The sequence below is a fragment of the Rhynchophorus ferrugineus genome, unplaced genomic scaffold (assembly GCF_030347505.1).
Source record: "Rhynchophorus ferrugineus isolate W39M unplaced genomic scaffold, kcgeb_rfMv2 rfM5, whole genome shotgun sequence".
Classification (NCBI taxonomy): domain Eukaryota; kingdom Metazoa; phylum Arthropoda; class Insecta; order Coleoptera; family Curculionidae; genus Rhynchophorus; species Rhynchophorus ferrugineus.
The window spans coordinates 15,029,412-15,053,353 of NW_027472584.1; the positions used below are offsets into that span (position 1 = coordinate 15,029,412).

General features: G+C 31.0%; 1 protein-coding gene across 1 annotated transcript in view; it reads right to left on the bottom strand.

Annotated features, from left to right (window-relative positions):
- The window catches only part of LOC143197346 (lachesin), a 411,049-nt gene that overhangs the window by 18,497 nt on the left and 368,610 nt on the right, over positions 1-23,942 (bottom strand). The window contains exon 9 of the mRNA XM_076405732.1: positions 1,438-1,599. Within this exon, the coding sequence (XP_076261847.1) occupies positions 1,438-1,599 (162 nt within the window). The remainder of the gene's footprint in view (positions 1-1,437; positions 1,600-23,942) is intronic.

The window sequence follows — 23,942 nt, forward strand, 5'->3', positions numbered from 1 at the left end:
TTTTATTTAGCGTGATTCTTCGTCTAAAAGTACTTTATATTACGTTTATGTTTACCTGTAAAACTTATGATAAGTTGAGTAAATTATTCTTTATCATATAAGGACTGTAAATGATTGCAAGTTAAAAAATAATATTTATTCTGTTCAAAAACTATTTTTATATGTGATAATTATTGTAATGATTCAATTAATTCAATTAATTTATTAGATATATTATTAAAAATTCTTATTAAATATTGGGAAAAAAGTCTGTGACAATGTGGAAATAAGATATTTTTTACTTGTCAATATATTAGCTTTTTATCTGAAGGAGTGTTTCGATTGATGTTACGATTTTCTATTCGATTTAAAGGGTGGTAATGTAGGGTATGTCTATATGGATATTTTTTGTTATTGTTTTACTGGATGTTTATGATTATAGTCATATTGTTATGTTTAAAATAAAGGAAAAACATTTGCTGCATAGGCTATCATTATGGTTTTATGATATCAAGGTATTTGAATACTTGGAAAATTCTAGTTTTTAAAAGATAATCTTATATATTTAAGTTTAAACCTTTCGTTAGCTTGATTAGTCTCATCCTTTGACTCATCTGTTGCACATTTTTACTGAGTATGTCCGTTCTTCTTTGAAATTAACAATTTCCTGATTAGCCAGAAATTGGAATTGAACGGAGAAGCACCAAATGAAGTAAAATCTTTTCAAAGTAAAGACTGTAAGATCTATTTCAATAGTCCCAAGCATTCAACAAGGCCTGAGTGACTTAGATCTAGATCTAGTCTGTTAGATCTAGATCTAACAGTTTCTGATGCTATCTATATTTGATGATGACGAGTTATTAAATCGAATGAAACTCTAATTGCAAACGGTTACTGATATCAACTAAATAAATTGGAAGACGTATTGTTATAAAAGAGACAAGCAGTAGCGAATAACAGAAGCAAAGACATCTTTTTGCTTGACAACGCTTGGCTATACATTGGAAGAGTTGTAGCTCGAATGGGAATGATAGTCGAAAACAACGTAGTCTCCAGACATAGTGCGTTCTAACCATCACATATTCAAATCGATACAACATGGCTTGGAGGGCACAACTGCTGAGAAGAAATGCGAAAATCGATACATGATTGGATTCCTGCGAATTCAACATTGTTATTTCGACATGCTATCTCCATGTAGAAAGACGTGGGAAAATAGTAGAAAATGATATTTTAATCAATATATATTGTACCAATTTTTCTCAATAGATTACTTTTGAAAGTAAAACAAATAATTAGTAAAAATAATAAAATAAAAAATGGTTGAATTTACATTTCAATGTCCACTCGCTGTTAGTGAAAAAATGTATATAAGCAGGAGTGAAATATCGGCCAATATGTAGTCCTTACTTTGTTTCCGTGATTGTCGGTGTGAATATAATATAAAACAATATATACCTGACAGCTGAGGGCTTGAAGGTGTATGATATCCAACGCTAGTGTCTTGACGATTATCTATTTCTTTATGAGGTATGATGTCGTCGCCATCATAGGAAGACATGACTTTGCTCTTTATACGATCCTCTTGGTTGATTTTACTGACGTTTCTCTTAGCCAAATCTGAAACAAAGAATATTTATATAATATTTATATAAATATATTGGTCTAAATATCGAAATATATACTTTAATACCCATTTTTGTCGTTGTTTTAAAACATCTATAAACACTTATAGCTATTTCACTTGTTGAACTTTCCTGTATATAGCTATTTATCTGGATGGCATCCCTTGACGTCTACTTTTGTCTTCTTGTTGACGAGCAAATCGTTCTATTCCATTTACTAATGCCAGTTATGAATTGTTTTATAGTTCTTAGCTTTCTATAGTTTGTAGTTTCTTAAGACCCTGAAAAGGCTTTAGGTGGACGACATGACATTGAAAAACGAAAGATCTAAATTCCGGACTAAGCTTAAGAAATAGGAACAGAAAGATTTTGTTAGTAGTTGAAAAATTGGACACGATTGTATAACTGAACAAACGATTAATCCTAATAAATGGATTCTTATTAGCTTATAGACTATCTCAAATAGAATATAATTATATCTATTATTGTGTATAAATATTATTTCTGTATAGAACATTTAAAAACATTTTTAACAAAAAAAATTATTTACAATATTATTTTAACTACTATTAATTGACTACTTTGATGTCATTGCCGTATCCAAACAGTAATATTAATTTGGATTTGTTCTGTTGGTAATTTAAGTATTTGTATATGTCACAATATTATATTATTATTGTATTCTTCAGTTAGTAGTAGTTAAAATAATACTGTAAATACATAAATGGATTTAGGTAGGTATTAAGCTAAATTGGGTGTATATAGTAGAATATAAAATATGTGTAATAACTATGTTAAATAAGGTTCTTGTTTATTTTTATATAGTTATTACAACGATTATTATGTACATATTTTATATGAAAATGTTTCTTTTTGTGTTAAAAATCTAAGTTTGACTATTTTTTAATTATTAGTGAGCTTCTTATTTATTTTTTGAAGTTGTTTCAATTTTTTTGTTAAAAATATTTCATTTTTCTCTTCTTAGTGTTACATATTTATTCAATAAATTATGCAGTTACATTATTTAATATTACAATGGATAGGCCAAGTAAAGCTGCAGTCCGTATGAGGAAAAATAGGAATAAATAAACAATAATTGAGAATAGGTGGCGCTTCAGTTTTAATTAGACAACAACAAAATGTCATTGTCACCATCGGGAATCGAACCCGCAACCCCGTTCGGGAGCTAAACGCTTTAACCATTACACCATAAAGCAGTTGTCCACAATATTTCTGCGAGGTCTTATATGCTATGGTTAGTACTTAAAAGGCAAACTGAATGGCTTTAGCACTGAACGACTTCCGATTTTCCGTCACATCAGCTCAGCAATAACATTATACCCAAATATCTAATTATTTTAGATAAAAAATATGTGAAAACTTTGTGCGTGTCTTTGAAATTTGAGCGTTTAACTCGATTTCGAATAAAAAAAGAATTTTGAAAATCGGCCCACAATTGACGGAAAAATCGGTGGACATACATTAAAAAAATATTTACATAATATACAACCTCCTCTTTTTTCGGTTGTTGGTTGAACATAGCTGATTTTAGTATATTAATAATATAGTAATTAATAATATATTATTATAAGCCACTAAATAATAACGTTGAAGTGATTTAAATCATAAATAAATAATAATAATTATTTTAAAATTTCCACACTTAGGATTTTTTGACAAATGGAACCAATGGCGTCATTCATCTTGCAGAATACCTTTTCATGCCTATAGGAGTTAGTAGGATATTTTGCTAATTATCCTTTTAATTACTACAGAGTATATTATGAATATATTTTATCTGTAATATTAAAAGTATATCGTCGACAGATCAAGCTAAACTGAACTTGTCCTAGGAATGCTGGAAACATATCGATACTTTTCGCCTATTTATTTGGCCAATATATATAATAAAAATATAGATAGTTGTAAAGGAGGGTATCGAACTTTGAATTTTAAACTAAAATATCGATATTAAAAACTGAAAGATTTTGAATGAGTATGAAACTTCCGTTTTGAGCGAAGAAATTCGATATTGTTAAAAAGATGTTCGCTGGTTTTTAGAATATAAATATCGAAGCCGATATATCGATATTTTTTAAACTGCTGTATTGCATTGTTTGAACTACTGTATTCACCCGGCCCGGCAGATATTTGCTGACTTAGTATTGTAATTGAATATAGTGTGTCTTAATTTACAGTTATATACTGAATAATAAAAATAATATTGCCAATATTACCTACAGCAACAACTCAATAAATGTTAAAATAAAAAAAGCAAATAAACGTGCGATATCTTGATGTTGGGGTAGTCGGGTGACAGTTCTGAAAACATAAGGAAAACGTATCTGAGTAACCAATTTTCAATAACAAGGGAGAAATTAAAAATATATTTGAAATATAACAGCGATATGATTGGTGATTATTAGGATAGATACTTATAATATCGGGTAATATTGAAATTTAATGGTACCGACAGTTAATATACTGGCAGCTAAAAATACAGATAATTAGTTATGCTGGAGGGTCCTGGTACTGATGAATAATAATATCGATAAATAAATGTACTGACAAGTACTGATAATGGATGGTATTGTTAGCACCAATAACAGACGATGGCCATGGTAATTAATAGCAGTGATGGAATGACCAAGATGGTTAACAACAATCTTACTCCATAAAGGTCAATAACATTGTCGGAAAATCATAATAGACAACATAAAATAACGATAACTGATAGCAATGATAAATTATGCTAGGAGTAGTAGAGGATAATGAATAGATAATAATAAATAGAAAATAACAAATTGAGAGTAACAAATGAAGAATAATAAATGGCAAATAATAAACAGAATAGCCGCCTGGGTGGGCTGTTCACCTACTGTTGCGATAGTCGTGGGTTGGAATCCTCCTGGGGCATGGTCGTAAATTTAAGTTTGTGATTGTTTAAAATGTGCTATTGTCCTAGGTAAGAGTGCAAAATCGGACAAGGAAATGAAAAATGATCCCAGTGACGCCAGTAACCAGGCTGAGCAAGACCGGATTTTTAAGTTGTTCACTAGCCAGTCGGTAGGCTTAATGCCGAGGACCGTGGTTCAGAGCTCACATTAAACTGTAGGTCCAGTCCAGATAAACCCTCGTTGGTAAAAAGGAGTCTTTAAGGTATTATAAAAATAGAATATAACAAATGAACACTAAGAAATATAAAATAATAAATAGGACATAATAAATGGAGATTTAATAAATAATAAAGAGGAATTAAAAAGAGAAAACTGGAATACTCTGTGAACGAACTCACCATTTGATGAACCTCAGATTAGGCACAAAATACAGTAAAATACGAAAAATATAGTGATTCTGAATGCCGTGTCTTCACAAATGAACTCTTAAAAATTTCTAACGTCACTTGAACGTGTTAATATATCACATCTTATAAATACAGCCCCCGAAGAAACATTAACAATGTTGGCATTTATGATAATTATTTCTGTTGTTAGGTATTCGGCAAGAAATTCTACAATTAAAAGATGCGGGAATTCTAGTTCTTCCCGCCTAGTTCCTTTATATTAACGTTCAAACCTTTTTTAAAAAATATAAACGACCCAAAATTAGAAGGTCTAAATATCGAACTACCAGGTGAAATTCTAAGTTTGGATGGATTTTCTTGAATGGCACATGTCTTTGTCTGTGTTGTAACGAAAACATATCGGGAAAATATAAACAAATAAAACTCGCTTTTACAGTCTACGTTTAAAAAATGGATAACATTATAAGACTAATTGGTTTGGTACTTATTATACAGCCCTGGTATAATGGTTATCTATAATGAATGACGATACTGACTGACATAAAAATGATTACTATTAGAAATTTAGGGTTTCGGTGAATGGAGGTAAAACGAAATGAAACAGTAGTGTTTACATTATGTGATAAATACAAATGATAAAACGGATGACAGCGGTGTTACCTGGAGACCAGGCTTGGGCAGTCGATGGTGGCACGTCTAAACCAAACGATGGTCGGGTACTGAATGAATGGAAATACCCTTCAATCACATCCCAGATGCAACCCCCGTCTCGGGGGTTGCCAGCTATTTGTTATCGGGTTCTAGTTGGCGCTGCTGGAACTCCGCCCGTGTTCAACATCTGGGATTATATTTCTGGGTATTTTGTAGACCGTTATTCCACGATGTAAAATTCGACATGCCTCAAGGTCGCTACAGAAATATATTAAACTAAACATAAATACGTCTATTTTTAATTTTTTTATTAATATTTATATTTGAAAACGTTATTGTATAATACATCCGGTATATTAACAATCTTCAAACAATTAACGAGAAAAGCGTTTAGATTTCACAATTGAGTTTTTGAAACTTCAACAGAACGGTTGTTTTTGCTTTCACTGCGATAATTGCCGAACAAAAAGGGACAAATTAACAATCAGCTGCAATGCCATCGGGATGAGGGGAACATTATGCAAACTCTATTAAGTTCCCAACCAATTATTGTATTTCAATAGCTTCTAAATAATTGCGAGCAACCAATGCAATGCAAAACATAATAAGCAATTATTTCCGACAGTCGTTGTCACTTCAGTATACACTCAATTGTGCTTTCTTTGAACTTAATAAACTATATGAATATAATTCAATATCGGTTATTAAACTGCATTAAACTGAACGGGTCTACTTGTAGATTCATGTCAATGACATCTATGATATAAAAAAATATAAATTAAATTACTTTCGAATTATACTTGCCGTATGTTTTTCAGAAAATTTTTAATATGTTTAGGGGTTTTAGGGAAATACGTTTTTTATAAAATTACCTGTTGACTGCTTAACATGGGCTCCGAACTTCGGTATTCGAGATTAAGCCTATTGGCGGCTAGTGACCAACTTAGAAGATTATCCCAGGAGACATCCGGTCTTACCCAGCCTGGTTACTGGCGTGACAGGGATAATTTTCCTTGTCGGATTTTGCACTCTTGCCTTATGGACAATCACAAACATGTATTTACAATCATATTTCAACTAGATTCAAACCTGCGACTATCGCAACAGTAAGAGGACCGCCCTGAGTAGTAGAGAATAGTGAATACATAACAATAAATATAAAATAATAAATGAAGAATAATAAATGGCAAATAATAAATATAATAGTCGGCTGGGTGGACTGTCCACCTACTGTTGCGATTGTCGCCGGTTCGAATCCTGCTGGGCATAGTCGTAAATTTATGTTTGTGATTGTATAAAATGTGCTATTGTCTTAGAAAAGAGTGCAAAATCCGACAAAGAAATGAAAAATCATCCTAGTGACGCCAGTAACCAGGCTGAGTAAGACCGGATTTTTAAGTTGTTCACTAGCCGTCGGAAGGCTTAATACCGAGGACCGTGGTTCGGAGCTCACGTTAAATTATAGGTCCAGTCCAGATAAACCCCCGGAGGTTAGTGACCAACTTAGAAGATAGCAGAAGACATCCGGTCTTACCCAGCCTGGTTACTGGCGTAACTGGGATCATTTTCCTTGTCGGATTTTGCAGTCTTGCCTTATGGACAATCACAAACATGTATTTACAATCATATTTCAACTGGATTCGAACCTGCGACTATCGCAACAGTAAGAGGACCACCCTGTAGTCTTGACCACTGCGCTAACCAAGCCGTTTTAAGGAAGGTTTTACTTCTAACTTCACTGAACTAGATCAAATGGTTTTATTCTCGTTAATTTTCTGACTAAGCCATTATTACATAGAAGTTGGAGAACCTCAACAATGATGCGCTCTATTCATGATGTTGGGCATAATCCTTGATAACGTTGTCGATATTTTTCTACTGATCCTTCAGATCTTTAGGTAGGGTGTTACTATGAATGTACCATGGAGCATCAATAATACCTCGCAGTACCTTCTTTTCGAAACATTACATATTTCTAATGCTCTACTCTCCGTCGATAAAATCTCTACCCGTCCACAAATCCCGGTATTAAACAAACTACGACAGGCCCAGTCGTAACCCAATCAAATCTACCCCGAACCTGAAGCGATATCAGCCGAAGACCATTTGGTTCTAGCTGAGGCTAATCTGGTAAAAGAAAAAAAAACGTCTCGCTCTCTTTTCTTTTTTCAGCCCCGTTGTAACAGTACCACTTCCACAGCGCTACCGTACTTCCTTTACCTTAACCTAATATACTGTCCATTCTCCCGTCGACCACATGTATCATTCAATATCGAAATAAACAAGTTTTATTCAACCAGTGTTTTCAGTTACCGTGCAAATTCCTTCCATAAAATAGTATTGAGTGTTCGGACAAACAATTACATCTACAGCCACACATTTCGGCCGACCTACGACGAACATTCCTACAACACCGTGTTATATAACGACTAAGAATTAATATTTTGAGGAATTTTGACAGTCAAAAGCTCTATTGTACAAAGTACTTTATTTAGTGTTATTATTATTATTTAAAACAATTCCTATCAAAAAAATTCAATACATTTTCCTATTTTTGTGGCCTAATTTGAATTACTTGTTCACTACATGAAAATTAACACACGGTTTAAAGCTTTTATAGAATCCAATTAATAAATATTGATCAGGTAATTGTTCTGGGGAATATAGAGTTGCGTTTCTATTGGTGCAATAACTAATTGTAATTAAGTAGTCAAGCACTTCGACCGGGAAGCGGTTAAAATTCATATATCGTTGTATTTATGCTTGTGAAAGAACTTGTTTGACAAGAAATGTGTTGAAAGTTAGATAAATGTTCTTAATAATGTTTGTTAACCTGTCTATTTAGGCTCAGTGAACTCATCCTGACCATTTAGATCTTAATTTAAACACCGAGCGGCATTACAGTAACTTATACAGGAATAAAGCGGCCAACTTTTTCGCGGTTGGTTGGTTTCTGAAGCTTATCTATCGAGAGTTGCGAGGCGGATCCGTCTCTGTACATACGCGTCAGCTCTAATGGCCAAAGTTGTGTAACGACAAGGCCAAGATATTCTCTCTGAGGCTATTTCCGTATACGATAAAAGTTGCGCATTTTGCAGTTTCATTTTCCTTTTTAAAGAAAAACAGGTGCTTCGAAGAACAAAAGGAAGAAATTCCCGACACAGTTGATCTGGATAAATGGTGTTACTTCAGCGAAGAGAAATTTATTTATTCATTTTTAATTTTTCCCACTTGGCACAAACAGGAACTTTTAAAAGAAAAAATTACATTAAAATAACGTGATGATAATATTAGGTCTTTTATTTTCTTTTCCCTCGGACGGATGTCGACAAATTGAATGACATAATTCGTTTAGGTTTTGGGTTTCGTTTTATTTTTGACATGATATTTCGGAGGCTACTAATTAAAGAAACCGATTGTCAGTTTATTTGGATATTGAGATGATTTTTATTAATCATTACATCTTGTTGACAAATAAATACTTATAATGTGCAGATACCAATGCAAAATGCTAACATACGTATACATTAAAGATACTTTCGAGTTGTTATATGGCTCGATGAATGCAGGTAAAACGAAATGAAACAGTTATGGTTATTTACATGATGTAGCCGTTATTTATTGAAGTTATATAAAAAAGGTGAAATTACAAATAGATAAATTGACTGGCAGCGGTGTTACATGAGCCTTGGGCAGTCAATGGTGGCACGTCTAAACTGAATGGTCAGACACTGAATAAATGAAGGTACCCTTCAGTAATATCCCAGATCAATGTCTGGGGTTTGCCAGATCATCGTAATCGTTTCCTAGTTGGTGCTGCTGACAACCTTGCTCGTATGTAATATCTGGGATTATATTTCTGGCTATTTTTGTATACCTGTATTCTATGACGTAAAATTCCCCATGTCTCAATGTCGCTACAATACATAACAAAAATACTAATCAATTAAATAATTGTCCTAATTACAATGGAAACTCTATTAAAAAAATTTAACCATCAATTACTGGAATACTGAGACAAAAACTAGCTCATATTGAGCAACATATTAATATCAAATAAATTTATTTTGAATATAAATTGAAATTTTTTAAGTGTATCTTAAAGGTATCAAAGGAATTAGTAGTTGTTGAAGATGCTATTTGGTAAATACAGCCCAAGATACAAGATACAATCACAAAATTTGGCCTTTTTATAATAAATGACCATGGAATTAAAAAATGTATTTTTTTCCGCTGAAGTTACTAAGTCTATATAATTAACAACTTGAATCTAACTAACTAACATCTAACTTCTAACATCGGGTGTTGTTGCGAACAAAATCTTTGCCGTTAGGGATTGTTCTAGAATTAAACTAGATATAAATTATGCTAATTTCAAGTCTTTATTGCGAATATTTATGTTCATATTATTTAGGTTTTTGTTTTTCCATTCATTTGCCGGAATTAAATTTTATGTGGGAATAGTGAAACGTCCTTTTAGACTATATAAGTTTTCAATATATATATATATATATATATATATATATATATATATATATATATATATATATAAATTATTACTTATTAAAAGGCGATACAATCTGTGATATCAAAATTATTTGAGAAACTGCTGTTAAAACGTATTAAACCATTTATAGAAAAACTAGGTTTCCACTTTGGATTTTGAAATCACTACTTGAAAATAGACCAAGTGTACATAGTAACAGCACAGGGTTTCGCATGAAGGGGCAAGCTCAACACCTAAACCAATTTAGGTTGGAGTTCCACAGGGTAGTGTCTTGGGACCACTGCTATATCTGCTCTATACTGCTGATATCCCAACAGCAAAAGGAACAGTATTTGGAAAATTTGCCGACAACACAGTTATCATGGCAAAAGATTTATCTTTGTCTAAGGCTGTAGAAGAAGTACAAGTAGCGGTCAACAAAATCTACAAATGGACTAGAGACTGAAAAATACACCAATAGCTCCAAATCTGTCCATGTTAATTTTACGTTGAGGCGAAATTACGAAAGCCTAAATATCAACCGCTTGACGGATGCCCGATTCCTCAAGCAGCAATTCACCAAATACCTCGGAGAGATTGGTTCATCAGTCAATTATAAAGGTTGCTAAATCACAGTAACACGGAAGCTATACAGCTATTGGATAACATTCAGAAGATTGAAGCGAACCAACCCACACCAACTTGTTTAATATATAAGTGTATTCTTAACTTTAGCTTAAGTAGTTTAGTTTTATTTTAATTTGGCAAATAGATACTGATCTATTAATCCCGTACTCGCTTAGCTTGTGTATTAATTCAAGTACAACACAACAGTACTAATAAATTAATTTGTAAATTAAGATTGTACTAAACATATCTAATGTGAGATGTAGTTAATAAAAAAAAAGTTATCCTCAATGCAGACGTATGTAGTTTATTTATTTTATTGAATCTAACAACCAGACAACATATTATTTAGCGCTTCTGTGCGCTTTCTCTAGACTTTAATTTTAAAACACATGCATCTCCTTTGTGTGGCTCATATTTTCGCGAGAAATTTCGCCCTTGGCTCAGCTTCCATTAGTATTTTAGTATAAAAGTAAAAATTACTTTTGTTCTATATCATACAAGCTAAAGTTTATTTTCTGCTAGGCCATAGAAATAATTTTCTAGCAGAATTTTTTTTAATCTACATATTATATCTTGATGCTCTAAAGGGTGACTTTTTTCAGACTAGACATATGGAAGCTAATTTTATTTAACTAATTATATTAAGATAATTGAAATCAAATGGAAATATTATGTAATTAATCACGAATAATTATTTTTTAGAATTAAACTCTTAGAAAACTTATTAGCTTATTGTTTAAATTATATTGTTTTTGTGTAGCCGGTATTTATCTGCACTGGATATACCAATTAGAGAGGGATCAATTTCTGTTCTTCTGGATTTCACACTCGTGCCTATAAACAATCACAAGAATAATTTTAAAACACCTCTATCAATCGGTGGGAGTGTTGTTCCCTTGCCTTGACCACTATACTAATACGCCGGTGGTTAAACCAATTGAACTAGCTTTTTCCGCTTGCTGTTGCGATAGTCGCGGGTTCGAACCCTGCTGTGGCATGGCAATTTGTTTCTAATTGTTGAACATTTGTGATTGTCCTTAGGCAAGAGTGCAAAATCCGACAAGGAAAATGATCCCAGTTATGCCAGTAACCGGGCTGGGTAAGATCGGATGGCCTTTGATCTTCAAGCTGGTTACTCAAAACTTCTCTTGTATTAAAGACAAAAAATATAATTCTTGACAATTGTGATAATTTACACGATTATTTGTAATAAAATATATACTTAAATACTTTGGTCTCTTTTTCACCAACTAGTTTTTATCTGGAGTGGACCTACTGTTTAACGTGGGTTCTGAACTACGGTCTTCGGCATTAAGCCTACCGACTGACCAGTGACTAACTTAGAGACCATAACAGAAGACATCCGGTCTCACCCAGCCTGGTTACTTGCGGCTCTGGGATGGTTATTCCTTGTCGGATTTTCCACTGTTGTCTATAAATCGATTTACAATTACAATCACAAACATAAAGTACACCCACGCCCCACCAGTATGCGAACCCGCGACTATAGCGACATTAGGAGTAAAAATGTTTTTATTAATACACATTTTTCTATTTCTTTTTTCACAATACTCATTTCACACTTGCGATTTAGAAAACTTTTATATTGTTTTCTCTTTAACGCCTTGATAACCATTGTTTCCTTCCATTATTATGTGATTTTTTAAAATATTTTCGTAGGCTTTTGTGTCAAATTTGTTCATTTCGGAGAAACTATTTAATAAGGGTGACGTTTAAAGGATTGACTGAGGGATATTCTATTGATGTGTAAAAAGTTTGTCGTGATTTATTATTAAAATATATGATATTTTGTTTTTAAAAGTATCACATTTCCTAAATACGGTGCTGTATTAAAATGTATTTATATTGTTTGCAAATTAAATGTAGAATATCACACATTATAAACTGTTTGTTTGTTTATAACCTCTAATACCACAGTTATAATTTTGTAGAGCGTTTGCTTTATTAAAAGTCCCTTCCCTGTTGACGGTTTTCTCACTGTATTTACTTAGAACTTGCAGAACAATATATGCTTTACCGTATATTCTGAAATTTCTTACCTTTTCGCATATGTTTATAATGGATTTATATTTATTCTTATTATTTCGCTATTGGCCTTTTTATATTAAATAGGTTTACTTACGTTTCTTTTTTAATGTTAATAAGTTTACCTAAAGTAGGTATTGTTTTAAATAAATCCATTTATTTAACAACTGATAATACATTATTGTTAAATATATTATAATATAAATATCGAATTTATAATAATATAGTATAATAAAATAGATTGTTATTAACGTTAATTTAAAGGGTAATAAATACTAATTAAATGCATATATAACTCTGTACCAAATACTGAAGAAATTTAGAAAAATAAATATTGCATACCTTTTTGATGAACTGAACAGCTATAATATTTTATACAAATAAGTTTTGACTTTTTTGTATATTCGAAGCTATATACAGATACATAATGCATTTTTATTTTATATTTAAATTTGTGTCCATCGCTAGTTATCGTTTTCTGGGTTCTTTAGAGGACTGACCCAATTTTGACGAATGTTCGACTAAGTCATCGATAAAGGGTGGTCGTAAGGTACAGTAGCTGATTACTGTCATTTCGTGAATCCAAAATATTTAAAAAAGCACTCCATGGTGAATTGAATATTTGAATATTGAGAATTAAGGTGAGTCAGAAAGCGGTTGATTTTGCCCATTCCATGGTTTCAACTTTTAAAATGTTGTGTAAGATTAATATTTTATGAGGTAAGCGTTTAAAAATAAATTGCAATAACAGAATACTTTTTAATTATAAATATGAGTGTACATTATGCTATACCTTATATCTTGAATTGTGAAATGAGGAAAAGAAAACAAACAACGTAAAGTGCCGGAACTTGTTACTCTACTATTATCATCTTGTAGGGCTATCCAAATCCTCCTTCTTCTAGAGAATTTCGTTACTATTTATTTACTTAGAACAAGCAACAGACTATTCAATTTACGTAATTGTTATATACGATTTTGTTTTGTCTGTTAACTTCACTTAATTTTGTAGTAAATTTTCTTGCGATGGCTTTTTAATGATAAATGAAAAACAGAAAAATATTTTATAATATTGTATTATTACATTTCATTTATTTAATCTACATAAATATACTAATGAAAAGCAAGTAATATAAATTGTTTCTATTACGTTAATTCTATTATTTTGTAACAAGAGGCTTATTTATTTCATATATTGGTTATTATTATTAATCAATTAGCTGGATATATTTTACTTGGTTAAAATTAAAGGATTGTCGTTAATTGCTCGGAGATATTATAAATATGATAGTAAATTTGTCTATAAGGTTTAAATTAATGAATGAATATTTGTTATGAATGTATCATAATATATCTTATATATAGACCACGATAGCTATTGTATACGTATTAGTTTATCTATAGTGATTATATATTAGAGCTATCATTTATAAGGCTCATAAGAATTATTAATAACATTTGTTCATCATCAGGGATGTTATTGGTATTTCCAAAGAGATATGTGAAGTTTACTGATACGGACAATGAATCAAGTTATAATTAAAAAATACAATCACAAAACAATTTCATATACGTGAATATTGAATATGTGATTTGGCTGCTATCTATTGGAATAATTGCTGAAAAGGGTCAAGATGCAATTTATCTAGGGCCAGAGTTATGTAATTGTCAGCGTAGTATATACATATATATATATATATATATATATATATATATATATATATATATATATATATATATATATATATATGTATATATATATAGAATGTTGATTTGAGTTTCTAAAATAAATTTAATTTGTTAACTTTTTAATAATTTATTTCATAGAGAGAAAAACCCTAATACCAAAACACCAGTTTGGGTTTATTAACAAGTACTCAACAATTGACCAGGTCCACAGAATAATAGATGTTATTGAAAAAGCTACGAAACTACGAAAGTCAAAAAGTATGCTCAGCTATATTCTTAGATGTAGCACAAGCTTTCGATAAGATTTGGCATGAAGGCCTTGTTCATAACCTATAAAAACAACACACCGAACTATTAAAATCATACATTACAACAAGAAGAATGTTTAGAGTCAAACAAGAAGAAGCTTACTCTACAATAAAAGAAGCTAAAGCAGGTGTACCACAAGGAAGTGTACTGGGACCAATGCTTTATCTACTCTGCATTTGTGATATACCACAAATGGAAAATATTACGATGGCTACATTTGCTGATGATACTGCGATTATAGAATTTTATAATCAATTATAAAGTATCTTTTGTCGCAACAGGTATGATATTCAAAAATAAAACCCTAATTTATACACTTTAAAATATAATAAACAGTCTTTACGTAAGGTATCTTTTAAGACAATTTTAAATTATAAATTATAAATTTTAGTCCACATTTTTATGGGGATAAAGCTGCAAAAGGTGATCATTTAACAAATATTATTATAATGTGTTCAATGTCACTTTTCAATTATCAATAAACACTATTTTAATATTAGCACAAACACGCCATTCAATTTGAAGGACAGGCTAAAATTATTTGTTTAAAGTTTGACGTTTTAATATTATATTATAAACTAGTTAAAGCAGTATCGATATTATACGCCTTAAACTACATATGATATTTTTGTCTCGACATAACTAGGTACAATGTTTTGATTAACAAACTTACCAACAAATACAGTTTTGTGGTTTACCTAAGATTAATTGTTTCAATTGTTATAGTTTCCGTTATAAAGCATTTCATAATGTATGGGCCCGCTCTTAAATTTCCCAAAATTTATTTGGTAAATATTGCGGATAGGGTACGTGGGAAACGGCAAACTATATAATCTATTTGTCTTGTGCTTGTTAAGTCATTATTATCATTTTGCAGCATGTTTGTTTTATCTAAATCTCATTCACTATGGAAGCGTCCTTCTGTTAACTTACATGAAACTGACAACAAAACTTTGTCGCGTTTAATATGCCATTTTATTTTTTACGGAAAATTATTACAAATTAATTTAAAAATTATAGTTAATTTAACGTATTAATTTACATATCGTAGCAGTACAAATGTAAATAGTAATTTGGTACTTTTTAACAGTTTTAAGACCCTTATTTTTTACCTAAGTAGACCTAAAGATATCTATTAATAGGTCAATATATTCAATTCAATAATTCAAGAGATCGAGTCGAGAAGACCTGGACACACCATCGCCTTGCTTCACTTCAGTGTAAATACTTGATTAGTAAATTCGTAGAATAGCATGGTGAGTGATTATTTAGATCCCCAAATACAAATGCAGTCGTCAGCTGTGAGTAATCAAGGCAAACAAATTGAAGTTAGAGTCAGGCTGTGAATCGCTGGTACTAATATAAATAAAAGGGCTCCAAAGTAATTTACACTACGGACTTATTGACAGGAAAACTATTTTATTAACAAAAGTAAATAAAAGAACATGGTGGTTGAGGAGGGACGAAAAAGGTGCCATTAGTATCTGAACAAGTGAAGCTCGCATGTATATATTGAATTGATACATTGGCCGAAAGTAAGATCATAAAGTAAAATAACCAATTATTTCAAAAATATTGGAATTTTGATGATTCTATATATTATTGGTTGTTTAATAAATTCCTGGAAATGAACAGATATACAATGGTAAAATTATTTCTAAATTCATTACAGTTATTCCAGCTATGTATTTATTTATAGATTCATGTCTGTAAAAACATTTTCCAGCATATATGTTTTCGCACGATATATTCTAGATATTCAAATTATTTATGCTTCAATTCACTGATATTGGTGTAAATACATGATTAGTAAATTCGTAGAATAGCATGGTGAGTGATTATTTAGATCCAAATACAAATGCAGTCGTCAGCTGTGAATAATCAAGGCAAACAAATTGAAGTTAGAGTCAGGCTGTGAATCGCTGGTACTAATATAAATAAAAGGGCTCCAAAGTAATTTACACTACGGACTTATTGACAGGAAAACTAGTTTATTAACAAAAGTAAATAAAAGAACATGGTGGTTGAGGAGGGAAGAAAAAGGTGCCATTAGTATGTGAACAAGTGAAGCTCGCATGTATATATTGAATTGATACATTGGCCAAAAGTAAGATCATAAAGTAAAATAACTAATTATTTCAAAAATATTGGAATTTTGATGATTCTAGATATTATTGGTGGTTTAATAACTTCCTGGAAATGAACAGATATACAATGGTAAAATTATTTCTAAATTCATTACAGTTATTCCAACTATGTATTTATTTATAGATTCATGACTGTAAAAACATTTTCCAGCATATATGTTTTCGCACGATATATTCTAGATATTCAAATTATTTATGCTTCAATTCACTGATATTAGTGATGGTTATTTCATAATAACAATTAACCTATAGCTATCACTCGGGGAGACTATCTACTTCTCAACTAATACGTTACATTTGGTGCGGCAGAACTTATATTGTTCAAGAAATTCTTTGTATATTGTCCGAGGAGGATATTGTTTACTAAATATCGCCACAATTGGTGATTGGCCGGAACTGATCTAGTCTCGGGCAATGTTAGTCTTCTAATTTTTAGATCGCTTTTGATGGTCTTCGTTTATATTTTTCCTGAGTTGTTCGCTGCATGTGCACTGATTCAGTTCTCGGAGAGGAACATATAGAATTTATCTTAAGCATCGCATTTGAAAAATCGCAAGCCTACAAATATCACACAGTTACAGATTATAACTTTTCACATATATACATTCGGCGAACACCTGATAGGATATGTAATGCCAAATAACCAAGTCATTTTGGGCTTGCACTCAACTATGCAACTGTCACAAGATCCCTATAGGGGTTTACAACTTTTTAGTAGAACATGTTCAGCTTTTAGGGTTACCTAAAGTGTATGTAAAGTCAGTGTATACAGTCCAGAGCAGAGCGAAAATAAATAAAAACGACAATTTCACGCGTTGTACATCTAATAACAGAAGTTCGGAATGCGATAAACATCTCGACTTGTTACTTGGAAGTCTAATTTACGCAATTTTCATAAATAGTTTCCTAGCTCTTATAGTGTTTACTAGCCCTTTTTTGAGTATAGGAAGAATTATATCTTTCTTCGTTGCTCAGAGTATTTTCACGAATTTTATCATCCAGCTGACCCAAAAGGTTACACTAACTACAAGAAACAGTATTAATAAACAATATTAATATTATATTGAAGTAAAACCAGGTTAAGATATTACCTTTTCTACAACATTCAAATTCATTCTAATTTGATTTTATCTAGCGTGAACTTACACTAACAAATTAATTGTAACAATAACAACAGAATTAGTATATAACTGATATAAAGACAAGGTTAACCTCAGGTTTACAAACAAAATTGTTCATCGACGTTCTTATATATAAATACCATATTTTTAATTACAAATTAAACAAACAACTTAAAAATTTCTTTCGATCTTTCTTTAAACCTTTCATTCAATCCTTCTTAATATTCAGCCTAATACCTTCTAGCAAATAGAAAACATACAATAAATACAAATGAAAATATTAACATACAACAACGAAATAGTTTGAAATGACAATAACGAAAGAACACCGTAGAAAACCAGCATGGCGAAGAAAACACGATCATACCCGAAGGGTAATTCCAATCGGAACCGAGTGCATCGATTTTACGATTCACTGTTTCCGGTATTTCGAATGTTCTTCACAAAATCTTGTAACTGCTGTTCATATAGATATAAATTACTTTTCAATAAGCAAGAAAATAGGGATTCCTCAAACAGATCAAAATCAGATACAAGTATAAAAGTATGTGAATCATAATAAAAATGCAATATATAAGAATAAAATAAATCACGTGGTGTGAAAAGTGTCACATAATTTTAGAATGAATAATCCTAATATAGTAATGTTAACAAAACAGCAGGTAAAAAATCTTACAATTTCTATAGAATCACCGCATATAAAAAATGCTGTTAAAAAATCCGTTATATATTTACATTATATAATTTAAAATTCGAATATATTGCTGGCTTTTTACATATTATCCGTTAATGGCCGCATATATGGCTCTTTAGTAATTAATATCGGCCTTTGTTTTCCCTTCTACTTGTTTGAAACTCAAATTGCTTGATTGTTATGTGTTATTGTCAATTATATAACCTTTTGTAAGTTATATGACATTGCAATTGACGTTATCAAACAGGTCCCAACACATTTGGCTGATATTAATCTGTTTAGATCTTTCAATTATATTCGGACAACAGCAGATAAACAACATTAAATAATACTATTGGTGGAGCTATTGGAATAGTGGATTTGAAATCGATTTATTATACCAGTATCATATTTGTTTTTAATATCTTATATTTGTTGAGATTGAGAACATGCTGTTTCTTGATGTACCTTCTCTATTATTTGTTAAATGTCAATAAATAGGTCTTTTATAATATATCACTGATATTGATTAATACATTGTTTGTTTATAATTATTTTAAAATAATACAAACAACTAATTAGATTATCTTATTGTGTAATTTTGATTGATTTTCAGTATATTATATTTATAATCTATTTATATGTTTAAAACTAATATTTATAATTGATATGATATTTATTTCTATACTATTTCTTGTTGCGATTTTAATATGAATATTTTTAATTTAAAGAGGTGTTTGGAATGTCCATTGCTAATTTGTTTTTCATTTGATGTTTTAATACAATCTTAATTACAAATTAATGTATTACTACTTTTCATTTGTACTTGGATTAATTCACAAGCAAGACGAGTGCGAGAAAATTCATCACTATGTATTCCTGAATAATAAAATTATAATAACTTATAGCTTGTACTTTTTCTAATGTCATAGGCAGAGATATGTCGTTTGCCATAATAATTGTGTCATCAGCCAAGGTTCCAAGTAGTGTTTCTTTTCTTCCGAAATGCAGCATGACTCCAGCAGTTGACAATAGTTACGCGGTAACAATTTGCTCATCTTACAGATTAATCCGAAATGCAAAACCCGATCGAAAGCTTGTGAGACATCCAGGTATATTGCAGGGCAGTATTTCTTTTCCTCGAACGCTTTTTCAATAGACGCAGTTACTCTGTGCACTTGATCGATTGTTGAGTGGTGATTTTGAAAACCAAACTGGAAATCTGGTATTATTACAAAATTTTTAACACGTTTAAATATTAGTTTATCAAATAGTTTTGATATTGCAGCGAAATAGGCCTGCAAGCTTCGACTTGTTTGTTAGGTATTAAAATTAGTTGAAAGATATTCAGTTGAAACCTGGGAAACAGGTAACAAAACAATTGCAGCATATGAAGGCCAACAATATTTTTCTCTCAATTTGATGTATATTATTGTGTTTTGTAAATGACGGGAATACCGCGTTAGGGAAAAGAATGTACCAAACCAAAATTAGGACTACTAAGGTCATCAAGATATTGTAAATAACAGCAATATTGTTATACTGTTACTAAAAACTGACATTACTTAATGCAAATAATTTAATAATATTTAATAAGAAAAGTACTAAATTCACTATGGAAAAATTAAAGAGCTTCTATTATCAGACGAGTAGTAATTTAGTTAAGAGGTTGTTACTCAATAAAGATCTATGTGTTGTCAAACATATTGCTTTTAGAAGTAAATTAATATAGTGTCTGGAGGAGAAAAAATAACAGCCCTTCTTATTGAGTTTAGTCAGTTGGTATATAAAAAAAGAAAAAGATAAGAAGTATGCACACGATACATGCGAATCCCTCAAGAAACCTCCAAACATATCAAGCATTAAATATTATGTGGGTTATCTCTAAATATGTCAATTTATCAGTAATATATATTTTCATCGTTGGAAGAATCGTTCTAATCGCATCATTGAAAAGTCGACTAGCTTTTAAATTGTTTGGAATTGGCGAGACATAAATTGATAGATGAATAGAGGATACGTCAAGAGTCGACAGTTAAAACCAAAAAAGGAAAAACGCGGAAAATACCGATGATACGTTGTTATTATTGTAAAAGGAAAGATCACATGAGGTCATAAAGCATTCAAAAATAGCAAGGAAAAGAGAAACATTGTCAGTGAGAGTTGTTTCTCTAAAGTAGATGAGGAAATATATTTAATAATTATAAAATCAACATAAAAGGCAAGTAAACAAATTTCCCTTAATTCGATCTGCGCTTGAAATACTGAGTTTTTGAAACATTTTGGTAATGAGACACATTTTGTAATATTTCGTAGAATGTTTAAATATTTTCTATAGCAGTAGCATTTCTTAGAATTTTGCTTATTCACCTATGTGTTACCATTAACTTATGTGTTATTAATTTCAAAGGTATTCTGCTCTATATCAGAAGAAGCTTAAATAATTAAATAAGATCTAATAGGTTCGTAGTTTGCATCTTATACAGGCTGACTATAAAGCCAAATTTGGAAAAGTATTGTTTAATAAAGATGGAGTCCCTAATTGTAATTTAAATATTAAGTCCTTCATTTCAAAAATAACATGTTTTTGTTTATAGATCCTTTTGCAGTACCAATAGGAAATTAAAATATGGGTAAAAGTTTGGCATCGGCAAAAGCCAATCTGTCTACGTTAGTAAGATGGGAATCTGTAAAAAAATAAGTGAGTATTTTTTAAGCTAGTTAGTTAATTGTTCATAATCCGATAGTATGATAGATCTAATCCAATTTACTAGTGATTGAAACAATGTCTTGATTTGATTGTATACTAAAATAACGCACAACACTTAATATAACAACACATTTTATAATATTTTAATAATAAATAAGTAATATATTTTATAACTTTTGCACATTACATGACACGGTGTAATGATACAGTGAAATGGGTAGATTGGTTTTTGCCCTTATTATTGCTTTTTATCGCCGTCCTTTTCGTGAAATAAAATAATATTTTTAAATAAATTAATAGTTTTTGTGTTCGAAACCCTTTCATATATTATTATAACTAGCGCAGTCGGTAGGATTTCGGTGAGATCATAAAGCTGTTCTCTTTTGATCAAGACATGAAGACATTTTAATGTTGGATTGGAAATCGTTTCACAACTATTCGAAGCATTTCTTGGTGTAGTTAAGTGGAGTTCGGCTAGAAGTATCGCAGCTGAAGCTCTAAGGTCACAAAAGAGGCATTGAAGGTGCTCAACGAGCCCAAGCCACAAATTATTCCAAGTAAGAAACATTCAGGTTATGAAAAATACCCTATTCTGTGGATTTCCGGCACATTAATCACAGATCAAGGTGTAAGATCACCAAAGGTAGACTGAAGTTGCTGTGAATTAACAGGTTAATTGAAAAGTCCCCGGCCTACCATAGTAAAATACATTTTTTTTTGGCAAAATTAATTTATTTTATTCAAAATAAATCCCCTCAAGAGTGATACACTGATTATAGCGACCCTCCAACTTTTTGATACAATTTTTTTTGTTCAGTTGGTATCTTTAGAGTGTCTGCTATTTCATTCAATTTCAATTTGTGAATTTTCTAATGTTTTATTCGGTAAAAACCTCTTTTAGGTGTTCCCCATCTTCGGTGCTCATTTCACCACGTCTTGAACTTAACTTAGCATACCAACCCTTGGTGGTTGATTTTCCTGGGGAAGTGTCCGGAAACTCGGCATCAAGTCTTTGCTTCAACTGAATTTTTTCCCTTCAAAGAGCAATATCTTATCAACACGTGAAATTTCTTTTTATCAATTTTTTCACAATAACAAAGTTTGCCTCACTCAAAATGTTATTTACAGATTTAATTCTAGTAGCACGATCAATGTGTCAGGCCGGGGACTTTTCAATTGACCTGTTAACATTGTTTGTTAATAGTTAAAGGTATGTTAAACTAAGATCTGTATTTGTGCTAGTTTTTTAGGATAATTTATGAATGAAATATATCGTTCTAAAAAAAAGGTACAGTAGCTGATGGAAAAAAAGGTAAACATTGATCAAAAAAACTATGATTATAATGAACGAGTGTTTGTATAACCTTTTTAAATATTTTCATTTTATATTACATTATATGACTCACTTATTTAAATATATATATTTATCATTCGTATCATGAAAATATTTTATTAATAAATTTTATGTTCTAAAAATAACTGAATTTTTGGTGACTTGCTCTCCTAAATTATTCCGTAAATATTGCAAATGATTTAGATGGGAAATAACAAGCTATACAATCTATTTGTCTTCTTGTTAGGTGATTATTATCATTTTCCACTATGTTTGTTTTATCTAAATCACCTTCCCAGAGGAGGAGTCCCATACACTGTTTACATATAACTACCAACTAAACGTAGTTCTCGTAAATGTTGGTATATACTTTTAATTTCTTTATACCCTTAAAAGGCGTAGATTTTAAATCGGTGATACATATAAGTTAAGAAACGTGTAGAGAATAAAACAGAAATTTTTAAAATTATTTTATTTTACGAAAAGAAGTGGCGACTTATTGAACTGATCGCAAACGTACTCTCAATTCTGTTCTAATGTAAACGAGATTATAATAATGCAAATAAATTAGTCGTCACATCACGTCACTAGACAACGTTCTGATTTCTTAGAAGTACAGGGTGATTCAGTGCCGTATTAATCGCCCTGTATAACATATATCGTCAAACTTATCTCTTATACTTACTCTCTAAGAATTCTCAATCTAAGAAAATAAATGACTCAAAGCACTAATTGAAAAAGCCAGCTTGTTTGGCGCAGTGATAAAGGCGACAGCAGGATTTTCTTGATCTTGCGATAGTCGCGCGTTCGAATCTTGCTGGTACATGGCCGTCAATGTAGGTTTGTAATTGTTTAACATTTGTGATTGTCCTTGGAAATGGAGCAAAATTCGATAAGGAAAATGATTCCAGTCACGCCAGTAAACAGGCTGGGTAAGGCCGGATGTCTTCTGGGATGATTTCCAAGTTGGTCACACGCCAGTTACTTGGTTTAATGTCGAGGACCGTGGTTCGGAGCCCACGTTAAACAGTAGGTCCAGTCCAGACAAACCTCAGTTAGTAAAAAGGAGACTCTAAAATATTTAAAAAACCCATTTAATTAAAAATTAAAGATTAAAATTTAAACTTAAGGTTAATTAATTCTTTCCTAACATATAAGTAGTTAAAATAACATTGTTAAAAAAAATTATATAATATCGATAGGTTGTTAATTAAATTTATTTGTAGATAAAATACAAAG